The sequence below is a fragment of the Lynx rufus genome, unplaced genomic scaffold, assembly GCF_022079265.1.
Source record: "Lynx rufus isolate CCGP_SWC_20201006 ecotype Redwood Valley unplaced genomic scaffold, mLynRuf1.p SCAF_16, whole genome shotgun sequence".
NCBI classification, from domain to species: domain Eukaryota; kingdom Metazoa; phylum Chordata; class Mammalia; order Carnivora; family Felidae; genus Lynx; species Lynx rufus.
In genome coordinates this window covers 27,475,246-27,491,391 of record NW_025814830.1, presented here as the reverse complement: position 1 = coordinate 27,491,391, position 16,146 = coordinate 27,475,246, and the positions used below count along the sequence as shown (strand labels likewise).

General features: G+C 42.5%; 1 protein-coding gene across 3 annotated transcripts in view; it reads right to left on the bottom strand.

Moving 5' to 3' along the window:
• The window catches only part of FTO (FTO alpha-ketoglutarate dependent dioxygenase), a 395,157-nt gene that overhangs the window by 275,297 nt on the left and 103,714 nt on the right, over positions 1–16,146 (bottom strand). For 2 of the 3 annotated variants that reach the window (XM_047078416.1, XM_047078419.1), the window contains exon 2: positions 7,004–7,081. In XM_047078416.1, the coding sequence (XP_046934372.1) occupies positions 7,004–7,081 (78 nt within the window). Of the gene's footprint in view, positions 1–3,709; positions 3,801–7,003; positions 7,082–16,146 lie in introns of all 3 variants that reach the window. The other variant, XM_047078418.1, reaches the window with a different exon arrangement.

Below are 16,146 nucleotides of genomic sequence, written 5' to 3'. Positions count from 1 at the left end.
CGCAGTCGGTTAAGCGTCCGACTTCAGCCAGGTCACGATCTCGCGGTCCGTGAGTTCGAGCCCCGCGTCGGGCTCTGGGCTGATGGCTCAGAGCCTGGAGCCTGTTTCCGATTCTGTGTCTCCCTCTCTCTCTGCCCCTCCTCCGTTCATGCTCTGTCTCTCTCTGTCCCAAAAATAAATAAACGTTGAAAAAAAAAATTTAAAAAGTGTTAGGATACTGTGATGCCAAGGGACTGTATTTCTAATCTGGCTGTTAGTAGAGTTTGCTGGTAACACTTTGTATTTTGCACTCTACAGAAATGTATATACACATTACCAGTCATAATATTTTCTGTGTAATTTTCATTGTAACATGCTCATGACTGGGCAACCATATCCTGAGACAAATGGGGTGGACACTTATCTGGCCCAACCTCCCGCTGCACGATGCTGAGCGGTCTCCCAAAGGAGGCTCTCTTCTGAGGTTACTGCATAGGCCTTGCCACAGCTTTCGTGACCGGTCTTGTGATGACGTGTGGTTTGCTACAAAGTGGCTCAGAGGTGTTTGTTCACTCACTGCATGGTTCGTCTTTTGGGTGTTAATTTAAAATGAGTGGATACCTGCTATGTACCGGACACTGTACAAGGTGCCATAAGTACGAAGATAAAAACAAGGCAGCTCCTGTTTTATAGCACCTTGTAGTTTAACAGTACAGATACAAATAAAAACCGCTAGCTAAAGAACGGCTCATCATCATGGAAATATGAATATACTACTATGGGAGCAGGGAATAAACGAGCAGGAAGGGACTTTGGAAATTTTTCATTTGTTGAGTACATATTTATTGAGCACATACTATTTGCAAAGCGCTAGGTGTTGGGAATACGAAGAGAAGAAAACTTCAATATGGTAGCCAGGAGCTCCCATATATACATACGGCATATAAACACCTGGTATCTATGGCCCATAATATACATAGTGTTTTATGGATTTAGTATTCACTTATTTAGATTGTGACAGTGCTATGGAAAAAAATCCAAGGTAAGTAGGAGAGAAATGCTATTATACAGGGGCTGGTCAGAGAGGGCCTCTGATAAGGTGACATCTGAGCAGAAGAATGCAAGAAATGAGGATCCAAGCCCCGCAGGCGCCTGGGCAGGGAAGAGAGTTCCAGACTAAGGGAACACCAAGTGCGAGCCTTGGGGGCAGCAGTGTGCTTGGGTTGATTCTCCGAAGGGCGAGAATGCCAGAGGGGCAGGAGGAGGGGCGGCAGAGGCAGGAAATGAGCAGAGAGAAGCTCCGGGGCCAGAACTCAGGGTGCTTTGTGGGCAAACGTCAGGTCCCAGGCTTTCACTGCGAACAAGGCGGGGAGCGATGTAAGGGCTCTGAGCATGAAACGCGTAAGGAGCCGACTCAAGCTTCAGAAACAGCAGGGCTACAGGTGCGGTGTTGAAACAGACAGAAAGCTCTCTGCAACCACCTGAGAAAGAGAAGGCGGTAGCCTGGCGACTGTGTAGAAGACAGAAGTGGTAAGAAGTGGCTAGATTTTTAATACACCCTGAAAGTAAACCAAGTGCGATTTCCTGTTATCTTCACAGAAGAGGTCGTAGTTAAGCAAGGTCTTCAAGGGTGAGTAGATGCTCACCAGACAGAAAAGGGGATAAGGGTACTCCACACCCAGGGAATAACAGGCACCAAGCCACGGAAGGACGGAAGGACACAGCAGATCCAGGGTGTAGCAAGAAACCCCGCAGGACAGGAGTCTAAGGTTGGATGGATTCCATGTTAGGCAAGGGGCAAAGATTCGACCAGAGAGGTCGTCGCTAGCCTTATAGGCTACGCTGAGGAGGGTGAACTTGACCTTACAGGCAAGCGAGACCGAGCAAACTTTATCAAGCAAGGAGTGACAGGTCAGACACGTTAATAGGAACACAATATTGATGGCACCGGAGAGGGCACAGGTAACACCAAGTTGGAAAGCCCCCAAACTGTGTTGGTGGAAAACGATAAACGAGGGCCAGAATGAAGACTGTGTCGGTGGAAATGGAAAAGGAGACACACCTTGAGGGAGTACAGAGAGGCAGAACTGCCAGGGCCCAGCGCCTGAATGAGGGCTCGAAGCAACGGCAGGAAGTGAGGACAGCAAGGTGTCTGACTTGATGAACGGGCCAAAGGGGACGGCCGCTAGGGAAGAGGATGAACGGCGGGATCCCCTAAAATGGATCCTCACCAAAATGTACGTCATGGCTTGTCCTACTTGTGCCCCAGACCCTCTCGTGGCCTCTCAAGTCATTCGGAGTCACAGCCAGCACGGCCAGCATAGACGGCAAGTTCCCGTGTCATGGGGCCATGGCTCTCTGACCTCGTGTCTTCTGTTCTCAACTCTCTCATTCCGCTCCAGATATGCTGGGGTCCGGGGCTCCCCCTCAAACATACCGAGGCTCTGCTGTTCCCTATGTCCAGAACATTCTTCCTGCAAGGACCTACAAAGCTTGTTCCTTAACCTCCAGAAGGTCTTTGTTCAAATGTCACTATGAGAAGGCCTTGTGCGATCCCCTTATTTGCAATCCCCCACCTACAGTGCCCCTTCACAGACTTTATCTCCATACCAGTGTTCCCGTCCGACAGTTATTTTTCAGTTTCCTGTTTATTTCTCTTCCCTCCCCACTCCCATCCCACCCCATAAGAAATAAGCTCAAAGAAGGAAGAGTCTTCTGTCAGTTTTCACAACTTCATCTCTAATGCCTAAAACAGTTCCTGCATAGAGTAAGGGAGCTAAATACACATGTTTAATGAAGTCGGTAATGAACTAATACAGATCACGTCGGGTTAGATGTTCCTGTGAGACGTTCAGGCACAGCCACCCGATAGGCAGTTGGGACCGGAGCACTGGAAGTCGCAAGGGAGAGCAGGGATGGAGACGGAGATTTGCGATCGTGGGGATGAAGGCAGAGCAATTCCCCAAAAGCATCGAGAGCTACGGTAGGACGATAACTAAAATTCAGACTCAGGAGTCAGACAGCCAGGGCTCAGATCCTGGTCTTGACACTTCTTGCTTATTATATAAGCCTTGAACAAAGTTTTAAAACCCTCTGTGCCTCAGTGTTCTCATCTGTAAAATGGGATTTAAAAACAAACAAAAAAAAAAAACAAAAACCTGCCTCAGAGGGTTAAGATTTAAAGAAGCAAATACAAGTAAAGAGGACAGCAAACAGTACCAGAAAAGCCTGGCACACGGAAAGGGACACAGGAAATGAAAGCAAGGGGGCATACTGACGGGAGAGGTATTTTCTCTGGATAAGAGGGGTAACATTTAAACATTTTTGTTTAAGTTTATTTTATTTGTTTTGACAGAGAGAGCACAAGCAGGGGAGGGGCACAGAGAGAAGGAGAGAGACAGAATCCCAAGCAGGCTCTGCGCTGTCAGAGGGGCTCGAACTCACAAACCGTGAGATGGTGACCTGGGACGAAGTTGGACGCTTGACCGACTAAGCCCCCCAGGCGCCCCCCCGCCACCGGGGGTAAGAAGCCAGGGTTTATTTTCAGACTACGTAGCCCCTCCTCTCCTTATCCTCTGTAGTGAACCTACAGAAGTTCCCTCCGCTTTTCTCCTTTGAGTGTGTTGTTGTTGTTTTATTTCTCTTCTCTCTGGTCCAATCAGAAGAAACCAAAAACCGTCTCTGAAGGTGTTTCGAATCTGAGCAAGGTATGGGATACTGGGAGGCGCACCGCATGGCAGGAAGAGCGTGGGCCTTCGGAGGCAGACAAATGTGGTCTTGAACTCCACCTCTGCTGCTCAGATACGGAGCTTGGTCTGGATCTAAAGAGAAATTTTGTTTTTAATTTTTTTAATCTTTACTTATTTTTGAGAGAGAGAGAGCAAGCGAGACAGGGCGTGAGCAGGGGAGGGGCAGAGAGAGAGGGAGACCCAGGATCCCAAGCAGGCTCCAGGCTCTGAGCTGTCAGCCCAGAGCCCGATGGGGGGCTCAAACTCACAAACTGCAAGTTCATGACCTGGGCCGAACTCAGCCACCCAGGCGCCCCTAAAGAGAAATTTCTAAAAGAGAAAGATAATACCTACCCCCCCAACACCGCAAACCTGAAGAAGAGTAGCTGCTGCACACACTTTTGTGGCATAAGTGAACGGGGCGGTTGTGAGGGCCGAATGCAAGAACGCAGCCCACTTAAGGGTGGGGGGTCAACGAGTGGACCCAACAGAGAAGCTACAGCAAGCCTTGCTTTTGGGACTGGCAGCTGGACTGGCATTCTTGTGGCCAGGGCCTGTTTAAAAGACCCGGAGTCGGGTCAGAACTTTCTATTTATTCATGTCCTTACACTTCATCTTCGAAGGGAAAAGATTTGCTTTAGGAAGGGTCTGCTGAAGCACTAGCCCTTATTATAAGGCGCACTTAAAGTGATTAGATCCTGTTATCGGGTTTGTTGTGGGTCTTGGAAAGATAAAAGGGCCACCTTGGTAGTTGTTCTGTTTGCCTCTGAGTTTCCTTTTATCCCCCAGTGTTGGGCTGGCTGCGAGTACCGCGGCTGATAACCTTTGTGTTTAATTCGTCGTGTACCAGCACCGCTTGCACCATGCCAAAGCCGAAAGGCTCAGCAGCTGCTTTACGGCAACGTGCGTAATCTTGTCTCCGAAAATAGCAATAGGGATTTAAGAACTGATTGCATTTTGTGGGTTTACTTGTTTTAAGGAAAGTGCTTTGGAAAATTTTTTTTTTTTTTTCTGATTACCAAAGAATACGTGCTCATTCAAGATAGTTTGGAAAACCAGAAACGCTCAAAGGATCGAAAACCCTACCACGCCAGCCTAGAACATTTCTGCATAAATCCTGCAGACCTTTCCAGAACCCGCCTCCCCGGAGAGGAGCGTGCATGGACAAAAACAAAATTAAAATCACACTAAACGTTATGATATGACTGGCTTTTGAAATTAACTAATTGGTGCATTAATTCATTCATCCAGCCAAGCAAATTATTTAAATACCTACTTAGGTGCCAGGCCCTGTACAAAGCACGAAGGATGAGGGAGACAAGCATATAAATAAAATCAGTGAGATACACGGAGGTAGTAAAGGGGCAGGTAAAGTCCGACGGGTGCACACGACAGGAAGCAGAGACAATTCTCCGCGCTGTAGAGGTGTTAGGGAAGCACCGTACAAGAGAGGACACGTTACTCACAGGTAACAGAAGTTCACCAACGAAGGGACGTCAGCCGGGAATGGAGCAAGAAGGCCCAAAACATGAGACCGCGCAGCTGGTCTGAGGTGCTTGTGACAAAAGTCCAGCGTATGTAACAAGATGAAAGAGACGGGGAGATAAGGCTACAAATGCAAGACCCAGGCAACGAGCAGCCACCGCGCGGTTTGAAGCAGGGGGTTGGCCTGCGCAGATTGATGTCTTGGTTAGAATATGTGCTAGAGCTCTAAGGATTAAGAAAGAGGTGCACGGAGGAAAAACTAGTCCATAAAAGGACTCATCCGGTGAAAGACAGCAAAGAGCTAATGAGAAGGGAGATGATAGATAACGTCCTGGAATGGACAGTGAGCTGGAAGTCAAGGGACCTGGATTCTAGATGGGTAAACATCTTCTTTCCTGTCTTCCTTCTGCAGCTACTAAGAATCAGCCACATCCAAGTGCACGCTAGATGCTGGAGAAACAAAGATGAGGGGGTCAAATTCTTACCCCCAAGAGCTTACATCCTAGGAGGAAAGCAGAGGTGACCGTGCACTATCAGTGCCTGCCCAGAATGCCTTCCCCTCCTTCTTTGGGATGGGGACTCCAATCGTTCCCTAAGAAAACCATCCATCTCTGACTCACAGCCCATGCAGTTTGAGTGGAAATGGTCCTCTCTGAGCCCAACTCCACGAGTGGGTGCATGAACTGGGCTGTGCAAACAGGAGCATCTCACCCACCTGAACACAGTGACTGGTTCAGGAATAGGCACAGGATTCTAACCAGGCCAACGAGATCACTCCCAGGAGAACTGGATGGACCCCGGAAAAAAAAAAAAAAAAGAAATTACTGCCTTCTTCTAAGATCCCATGAGCTTCAAACCACACGCCCCTCGGGCTGTGAGGGTCCTCCTATGCTAGCAGGTCAGAGCCCATCCAGCATGAAGTCACAAGGGGTGCAGAATCAAACCACGGCACAGAGAAAAGCAGTGATCAGATACCATCTTTTGAGAGGCTGGATTCAGCCGTGCACTCCAAGGCCTCTACGTTAAGAAGGCCAGTAAATTCCCTTTTTTTGCTGCAATGAGTTTGTTTGGGTTTTCGTCACTTGTAATTGAAAGAGTACTGACGAAGTCAGGGAGAGAAACACAGAACCCCCGTAACTGCAACACAATGTGATAGGCACCACAGAGGTATCTCACAGGGTACAAGAAGCTCAGAACAACAAAGCAAAGTCAACTCTACTTGTAGGTAAGGGGATGTTTAATCGAAGTCTTTTTTTTTTAATGTTTATTTATTTTTGAGAGAGTAGGAGAGAGAGAGAGAGAGAGAGAGAGAGAGAGAGAAACACAAGCGGGGGAGGGGCAGAGAGCGAGGGAGACACAGAATCTGAAGCAGGTTCCAGGCTCTGAGCTGTCAGCACAGAGCCCGACGCGGGGCTCGGACCCACGAACCGTGAGATCATGACTTGAGCCGAAGTCGGACGCTTAGCCAACTGAGCCACCCAGGCGCCCCTAAGTGAAGTCTTGAAGACTTAGCCGTCTGGCAACAAGAAAGGCGCAAAGAGGATAGTCTATGCAGAAGAGACACAATGAGCAGAGGCAAGGAAGTACAAAAGGCATGGAACGTTGGGGAAGAAAAAACAGTCCACTGTGCTAAAGCCCTAAGTTCACGGCAGAGAGCAGACCGTGAAGGAGTCTGTACGTTCTGGGGATGATAAGGAGTCACTGCGTAACCAGATCAGACCATTTCTTCTCATTTAACCTCTCCAGACCACAGCTGCTTCTTAGACCAGAATGAATAAATACAAATTGACACAAATATTAAAAAATCTTACCTGCTGATAAAATTCATCATCCTTGGGGGTCAGATAAGGAAGCCAGGTATCTTCAAGCTCCTCAAGAAGCCTCAGTTTCTGTTCAAAAATAATAATGATTGTAGGTGATTGAATATAAAGTGACCAAAATATAAGACAATATAAGTGACCAAAATATAAGACAATCCCTTGTTTTGCCAGTAAAACAATACCCAGAAAACTTAGCCAACCTGAATGTGTAGACTTTTACAGACAGAAATGAGCTGAATGCCTATTATTTAATGTACTAATTTAATTACATACACTTAAATGACACATTGGATAAAGCATTAATTTAGCAATCATGATTTTATTCACTCTTATATTCCATGAAACAATTTAATTCACCAATCTTGACATATTTCTTCAACTCAAGATCTTTCTCATCACCAGAATCACCTTTTGAGACATCCAATACAGTTTTCTAAAGCAAATCTTCCTGTCTGTATAATTACACAGAATTTTCTGAAAATCCTTCTATGACACTAAACACTGGAAATACCAAAGCAAACTATAGTATCCATTTACACAGTGTCAGGATATTTGGAAGATGTACTCATCCTATAAACATTAATTTGGTATCATATCTACTTATGTGTTACTTTTTGAAAGTAATCTTTCACCTCTAGACTAATTACTAATAAAAGCATCCTCACTTTTCTTTTCCAATTTTATGGTGAAAGTTTGTAAAGCATCCACAGCTAGCCCTGTCTGAGGCCATTTTTACATCTTCCCAAATAGTACTACGCTGTTCAAACAAAGTAACTAAGAGAAGACCCCATATTATAAAGTGCTTTATAAAGAATCAAAGACATATAAGGTGACACCTTCCTTCTGAAGGATTTTTTCAAAGAATACCTAATGTTATATTCAAATATATACGGAGGGTATGTGCCGTGTATGTGTGTATGCTTAAATGGCATTATATGTATGTGTATACACATAGACATACACATAGGAATTATCTACATACTACAGAAAATTTCTCAAAGGGAAAAAAAACAGAAAAGAAAAACAACAGATTTTCAAATAAAACTGCAATAAAATGCATATTCTGGTTGTTATCGGCACCTTTATAAGAATTAGAAAATGGGGCGGGGGGGGGTTGCCTGGGTGGCTCGGTCGATTGAGCATCCAACTCTTGATTTTGGCTCACGTAATGATCCCAGGGTCGTGGGATCAAGCCCCACGTTGGGCTCTGCACTGAGTGTGGAGCCTGCTTAAGATTCTTTCTCTCTCCCTCTCCCTCTCCCTCTCCCTCTCTCAAATTAAAATAAATTAAAAAAAGAATTAGAAAAGGGCACGCCTTGCTCTGAGTCATTGCAGCCCTATTCCACAGGGCATGGCTTGGTGAACACTAACTGGAATTTAGCCCCTACTTGCTCCAGTGGACACTATCTTTATGCAGTGACCAACCTGCTCAACCAGACCTGGGGGCCCTGACTATCACCCTCCCCTCTCCCAGGAAAGCAGCCTTCTCTCACAAACCCATCACAGAGTAGTCCAGAGAAAACACCCGTAGGGCAGAACCTAAATTCTTTGGATCTTTTGCAAATTATCCAAGGTAAATAAAGAAAAAAGGAATCGAAATATAGCAACCAGTTGATCTAAGAGAAACAAAACACTAAATCTTACTCATATAAAATCCTAGTCTTATTTATTTAGTGAAAGCTTTCTGCTTGGACTGTAGGTTTTATTCTCATCCATAATGATAAGACAGGTTTACCAGTTAAACAAGGAACAGTTTTCCTTTATGAAGAACCCATCTACTAACACAAACCATTAGATTAATCATTGGTTAAATGGTTCATCTATTTTCAACATTAGCCATTATTTGGGACACGGAAAGAACTAATGATATTTCCAGGCATATACTTACACATTTATGACTTCACCACAGATCTAATCAAAATCCATACCTCAATTTTCACTTCAACCTCAGGAAAGCCTGCATTTTCCTATGAATCTTTTACCAGTCCGTTTTATAGATAGAATACTTAAATGCCAAAAAAAGAAAAAAAAATTAACCCATTGTTAAAATCCTTGAATAATTCAAAGGCATATGATATCTCAAACCTTGAAATGACTCCATCTTGGAAATACCACCTTAAGATCTCTGCAGGCGAGTCTATGAAGCTAATTTGTGTATAAGAAGGAGGACAGAGGCACAATACCTCTAAGGAATTAAATATTCTACCTTAATGAGATTAAAAAGCAATAGACCTGTCCTGTAGGTCAACAAGGATTGATGGAAGCTGAAATTCTGTTTGTAATTAATACTCTAGCTCTGTTATAAAAATAACAATTTCCCAGCTCAGTTGAAGTCCAGTGTATCAGACAGGTATAAAACATCAGAATTTGGAAGGGCTCTATCAAAAGGATAAAATTCTACAGGAATGTGCCTACTACAGAGCAAGCTGAATATAAATGGTCTCCATCCACTGGAAATTTCAATTTTGATACTGTGAGCATCATCATATCTATATGACAGGAGAGAATGAAGGTCCAGCAATCACTGAACTTAAGACCCCACATATGAAATCTGCTCTGTACATTCACAGCCTACCATTTTACCAATTAACTAATGAGATCAATTAAAAATAACATTTATCAACTTAAAAAAAATTCTGGTCCTATCTGCCTTGGTGAAATCAATCAGGAATTAATATTAGATTCAACTGGTAATTCATGAACATCACACATTCCTTAAAAATTAAGATTTCTTGGGGCGCCTGGGTGGCTTGGTCGGTTAAGCGTCCGACTTCGGCTCAGGTCATGATCTCACGGTCCATGAGTTCAAGCCCCGTGTCGGGCTCTGTGCTGACCACTCAGAGCCTGGAGCCTGTTTCAGATTCTGTGTCTCCCTCTCTCTCTGCCCCTCCCCTGTTCATGCTTTGTCTCTCTCTGTCTCAAAAATAAATAAACATTAAAAAAAAAATTAAGATTGCTTTAGCAGGGCGCCTGGGTGGCTCAGTTGGTTAAGTGGCAGACTGCAGCTCAGGTCATGATCTCACGGTTCACGGGTTCAAGTCCCGTGTCAGGCTCTGTGCTGACAGCTCAGACCTGGGGCCTGCTTCGGATTCTGTGTCTCCCTCTCTCTCTGCCCCTCCTCCCCCGCTCATGCTCTGTCTCTCTCTCTCAAAAATAAATAAAACATGAACAAAATCTTTTAAAGTTAACACTGCTTTATAAAAAGGCAAAGTGACTCTGGGCATGACTATGGAGAAAAAAAGTCCTCTCATATTCAAGAGTGCAAATGAGTACAATATCAATCAATGGATGGCAACTGACAATTCCTATCAAAATTCAAATGCATCTGCCCATTGACTCAGAAATCCTACTTCTAAGGACTTTTCTATGGATATACAGTAAAACCTTGGACTGCGAGTAACTTGTTCTGTGAGAGTTCCACAAGACAAACATTTCTAATAAACTTTAACTTGATAAATGAGCAATGCCTTACAGTATGAGTAGTACATGATACCGAGCATCACATGATCACAACTGAGCCAATGGTTCTTGCAATTCACTTTGATATACAAGTGCTTTGGATTACAGGCATGTTTCTGGAACGAATTATGCTCGCAAACCAAGGTTTTACTGTACTTGTGTGGGGTTCGGAAGAATGTATGTCCAAGTTTACCCACTGGACCACTATCTGTAGAACAAAAGCTTAGAAACGTACTAAAAACCACTTGATTGTAGATTTTAAAAGGATAAGTGTTTTGATACGTATGTTCCAGCTCGACTAAACGAAAAGATTAGCTATAAAGCAAGGATCCACCCACAGAGAATGGTTAACTAAACTATGGTGCATTGACACAATGAGATAAAATGCAACAGTAAGCAAGGATGAGGAAGTTCGCCTGTTAGTGAAATAAAAAGCTCTCCAGAATATCTCGGGAAGTAAAAGGCAACGGGCCGGACATGTGCTTGTGTGTCATACAGAAACATAAAGGATACGCGACAAACTATTCAAGTGGTTACCTGTCAGGGCAGAGGTGGGAAATGAACACGAGAGGACATGGGTGAGGCAAGACTGTTCCAAATAGTCCATTTGCATTGTTTTTGCTTTTTGAACTAGGTAAATAGGTGGCCTATTCAACATATCACCTCTTCTTACCTCAAACATACTGCCTACTGATTCTTAACGTAAAATTCAGTGTGAAAAGGCATGATGCCCTGAATTTTTTTACTCTGTTTTAGAAAGTGTATATTTTTGTGATGCATATGAAGCATACGGGGAGGAAACTCTCACAGCCCCGCACACCAAAGAGTAAAGAGGCAAAAACAAACCACCCGGCTCTGACAATTTCTCTGTGTCAAATGCCAACCAGTCGGTGAGCACACACATTAAAATGCACTCTGGAGTGGACGAACAGGGTGCTCCTGGCTGACTGTCAGATCTGGCTAACTGCCGCTCCCCGGCCTGATGTACAGATAAATCCACACAGCTGGGCCGACCGCACACACCTCGGCTCACAAGCTTCTTTGCTGTCACGCTGGTGTCAAATGCATCAGGCGGCTCACAAATGCCGCACGGAAGGCCAGAGAGTGCAAAACCCAAGCACTCCCACCCGGTAGGAGGAGCGTATGAAGACCTTTCTGTAAGGGGCTACACCCATCTCCACCCTTCCAGCGAGTAAAGACAACGCGAACACAAGGCCTTAGGTAAAACACACTGCAACTCAAAACCACAAAGATTTAAAGTTGGAGGTCGAGGGGCGCCTGGGTGGCTCAGTGGGTTGAGCGTCTGACTTCGCCTCAGGTCATGATCTCACCATCTGTGAGTTTGAGCCCTGCATCGGGCTCTGTGCTGACAGCTCAGAGCCTGGAGCCTGCTTTGCATTCTGTGTCTCCCTCTCTCTCTGCCCCTCCCCTGCTCATGCTCTGTCTCTCTCTCTGTCTCAAAAATAAATAAAAAAACATTACAAAAAAAATTTTTAAGTTGGAGGTCGAACTTCAACCCTAAGCCTCTGACTCACTGTGAAAAGGGAAGCTGTATCTGAGCTGGCAAATCTTGTCCTAGAGAGCTATGGTTTGAGAATCTTACAATAGTTACATAAAAAGATGAACCAGATATGAGGGGGTGTCTCACCTACAAATAAAGCGTATTTTCTGCAGTCTCGTCAGATTATGCTGCTAACGACTCTTAACTCTTTATCCATTTTTCATTTTCCACGTAATTTTCAACCTGTGAATCATATTTTGTCAGGTTCAATAAAAATTTAATTTTGCTCTCTGATTCTTTTCAAAATGCAGTCACAAATAAAAGGCTTATGAACGTTCAGTGTAAAAATAATCATCCGATCTTCTGAGGGTTTCAAATAAAAGTGGGAAAATTGACCTCGTCCTTACGCAGGGTGTGAGTAAGTAAAACCTCCCTGAGGAAGACGCATCAAAACTAATACCACAAAGACGAGTAAGAAAGAGCTAAACCGAAAGCAGCATAAATAAATATTTCATATCCACATATGCCATACTTGCTGTACATGCAAGGGAAAAAACCGTAGTTCAACCACTTGAAGAAACTTAGTATTTGCTTTCCTATCCTCGCTGAAAATAATGGCATGGTGAAAATAAACCGAATTTGGGAGAAAAGAGAATCTGAATCCAGACTCATCACTTCCAACATGTGGTACACCCGAATCGGCCTCTCTGGATTTTAGTTTACGCATCTGTAAAACGCTGTTTCACCGAGTGTTGCAAAGAGGAAATAAAATCAGTTGCATGTATTAGTGTGTTTTACAAGCAATAACCTATGCAGATATTTGGGAAATGGCATTCAAATGGGGGGAGGCGTTTGTATAACAAAGCATGAGCTAAGAAGCCACAAGTTAGTTCTAATACCAGTTCTACCCAACTAGGTAAATGGTTTGGAACTAGTCTCTTAGCTCCATGTGAGGTGTAAGTGAAGATACACATCCAGAGATCGAAGAACAGTGCCTAGCACATAAAAAAAACCCTCAATAAACTTCGACAACTACTTGTTATTTGCTCATCTCTGGGAAATACGTTTTATTTACCAGTTATGAGCTATCTATAAAAGAACCTATGTGTAACCCATCAAATTATACTTTATGACACAGATTAATGCTACATGAGAAATTCGGATATTAATTGGCTTGGGTGAACTACAGCAAAAACATATAAAAACTCTTCATAAAAGTTTATGTGTATACACACACACACACACACACACACACATATACAATGCCTCAGTTAGCTACACTGGTGACAGAAATAAAAATTATTGTAAAATTTTAGAACAGATGAAGAAACAAAAACCCATCCAGGGATATACAGTGACTGGCAAGAGATTACACGGCTGATCATGAGAAAATCACAACTCACATTCTCATTTTCAAGTACAAGGTCATTTCTGCTATACTCCACCATATCAATTCAGAGGCAACAAAAATTTTATCTTTTAAGAATTGTCCGATTTTTAACTTAAAAAGAACATATAAACACAAAATCTTAAATAATTTTAATTAAAAGCCATCCTTTTTTTTTTCTTTTAATATAAAACAAATGCTTTTACCGCAACTTTTAGACACTCAAGTCTTAGCTGCTTTGGTAGCTCTACAGTGCTCCAAGAAATTCTTTTAAGAAATTTTCTTAGGATTTCTTGTTGTCAATAATGGGAGCCAATGTCATTGCAGACCAAAAATCCAGCCAAAGTAAAAAATCACATAATCCACAAAACATCAGGAAAAATTCTCAGGAGGACTTTGTTTCAATGACAACACAAAATTGGTCCTAGACTGTTCTTTCTTTAAAAATCTTAAATCAGGGGCGCCTGGGTGGCGCAGTCGGTTAAGCGTCCGACTTCAGCCAGGTCACGATCTCGCGGTCCGTGAGTTCGAGCCCCGCGTCAGGCTCTGGGCTGATGGCTCGGAGCCTGGAGCCTGTTTCCGATTCTGTGTCTCCCTCTCTCTCTGCCCCTCCCCCGTTCATGCTCTGTCTCTCTCTGTCCCAAAAATAAATAAAAAACGTTGAAAAAAAAAATTTAAAAAAAAAAAATCTTAAATCAGACTAAAAGGATCAAACTGTGTCCAATCAAAAACTACAACCATGGAAAGCAAGACAAAGTAATGTGACTTATAATGGAAAGAAAAATCAATCAATTGAAACTGGCTCCAAAATGGTACAATGACAAAATGAAAAGTACATTTAAAAAGTGATATAACTGTAGTTCATAAGTTCAAAAAGTTGGGGAAAGACTGAACATGGTAAGGAGAGAAACAGAAGAAATAAAGAAAATTGAATCATACTTCTAGACAGGAAAACCTCAGTGTTCAAGATGAAATATATAAAGGATAGGCTTCAAAGCAGATTAGATATCACAGAGAACAGAAGGGTGAACATGAAAACATATCAGTGGATATTATCCAGAAGGAAACACTGGAAAAAAAAAATCACGACGAACTATGAGATGACTTTAAGCAGTGTAATACTTGCAACTAGAGTCACTAAAGAACAAGCAAGAGAATGGGAAAAGGAAAAAGACTTGTCCAAAAATTTTCCCAATTTGATGAAAACTATAAATCCACAGATTTAAGAGAGGTATTCACAGAACCCTAGGCACAAAAAACATACAGAAATAACACTATAGCATAATATAATCAGATTACTTAAATTCAGTGAAAAGAGAAAAGCTTAAAAGCAGTCAAAGAGGGGCGCCTGGGTGGCGCAGTCGGTTGGGCGTCCGACTTCAGCCGGGTCACGATCTCGCGGTCCGGGAGTTCGAGCCCCACGTCGGGCTCTGGGCTGATGGCTCAGAGCCTGGAGCCTGTTTCCGATTCTGTGTCTCCCTCTCTCTCTGACCCTCCCCCGTTCATGCTCTGTCTCTCTCTGTCCCAAAAATAAATAAACGTTGAAAAAAAAAAAATTAAAAAAAAAAAAAAAAAAAAAAGCAGTCAAAGAAATAGTATATACACAAAAACAAATCATAAAATGAAATATCCTACTGAAACAATGTTAGCCAGAAGACAGTGAAAACAACATTTTCAAATAACTGACAAAAGTATTTGTCAACTAGCTTTCTATACCAAGCCAAAATGTCTTTCAAAAACAAAGATGAAATAAACACTTTTGCAGATACAGAAAAATAAAAATAATGGAATACCAGCAAAGCTTCATTGTAAGAAATGATTAAAAAGGCAGAAAAAAAAATGATACTAGATAGAAAGCTGAGTTGACACAATGAAGAACATCAGAAATAGAAACTACATTGGAAATAAAATGACTTTATCCTCACCATTTAAATCTTTATGAAAGACAGCTATTTAAAGCAAAAACAATAGTATATTGTGGGGTTTATAATATATGTAGAAATGAAACATCTAACAATACCACAATGGTCAAAGAAAAATGGAAGTATTTTGTTATAAGATTCTTAAACTACATTTGAAGTGCAATAGTACTACTTAAAAATATATTCTATTAAGATACAGATATATGCTAGAAATGCTAAAACAACCATAAAATAACAACAAAGAGTTACAGGTAATAAGCCAAAAAGGGAGATAAAATGGAATCATGAAAAATCAATCCAAAAGGGAAAAACCAAGAAAAAAAAAAAAAAACAAAGGGTAAATTGCAAAATGGTAAAATTAAATCCAACCATATAAATAATCACATTACATGTAAACAGTCTAAACAACTCAATTAACAGGAAGAGACCGTCAGATTATGTTTTAAAAATATCAATATCCAACTTATCAAACTCAATACTCAAAATAACAAATAATCCAGTGACAAAATGGACAAAAGACATGAATAGACACTTTTCAAAAGACATCCAGATGGCTAACAGACACATGAAAAAATGCACCACATCACTCATCATCAGGGAAAGAGAAATCCAAACCACAATAAGATACCACCTCGCACCTGTCAGAATGGCTAAAATTAACAACTCAGGCAACGACAGATGTTGGTGAGGATGCAGAGAAAGAGGAACCCTTTTGCACTCCTGGTGGGAATGCAAACTGGTGCAGCCACTCTGGAAAACAGTATGGAGGTTCCTCAAAAAATTAAAATAGAACTACCCCATGACCCAGCAATTGCACTACTAAGCATTTATCCACGGGATACAGTTGTGCTATTTCGAAGGGACA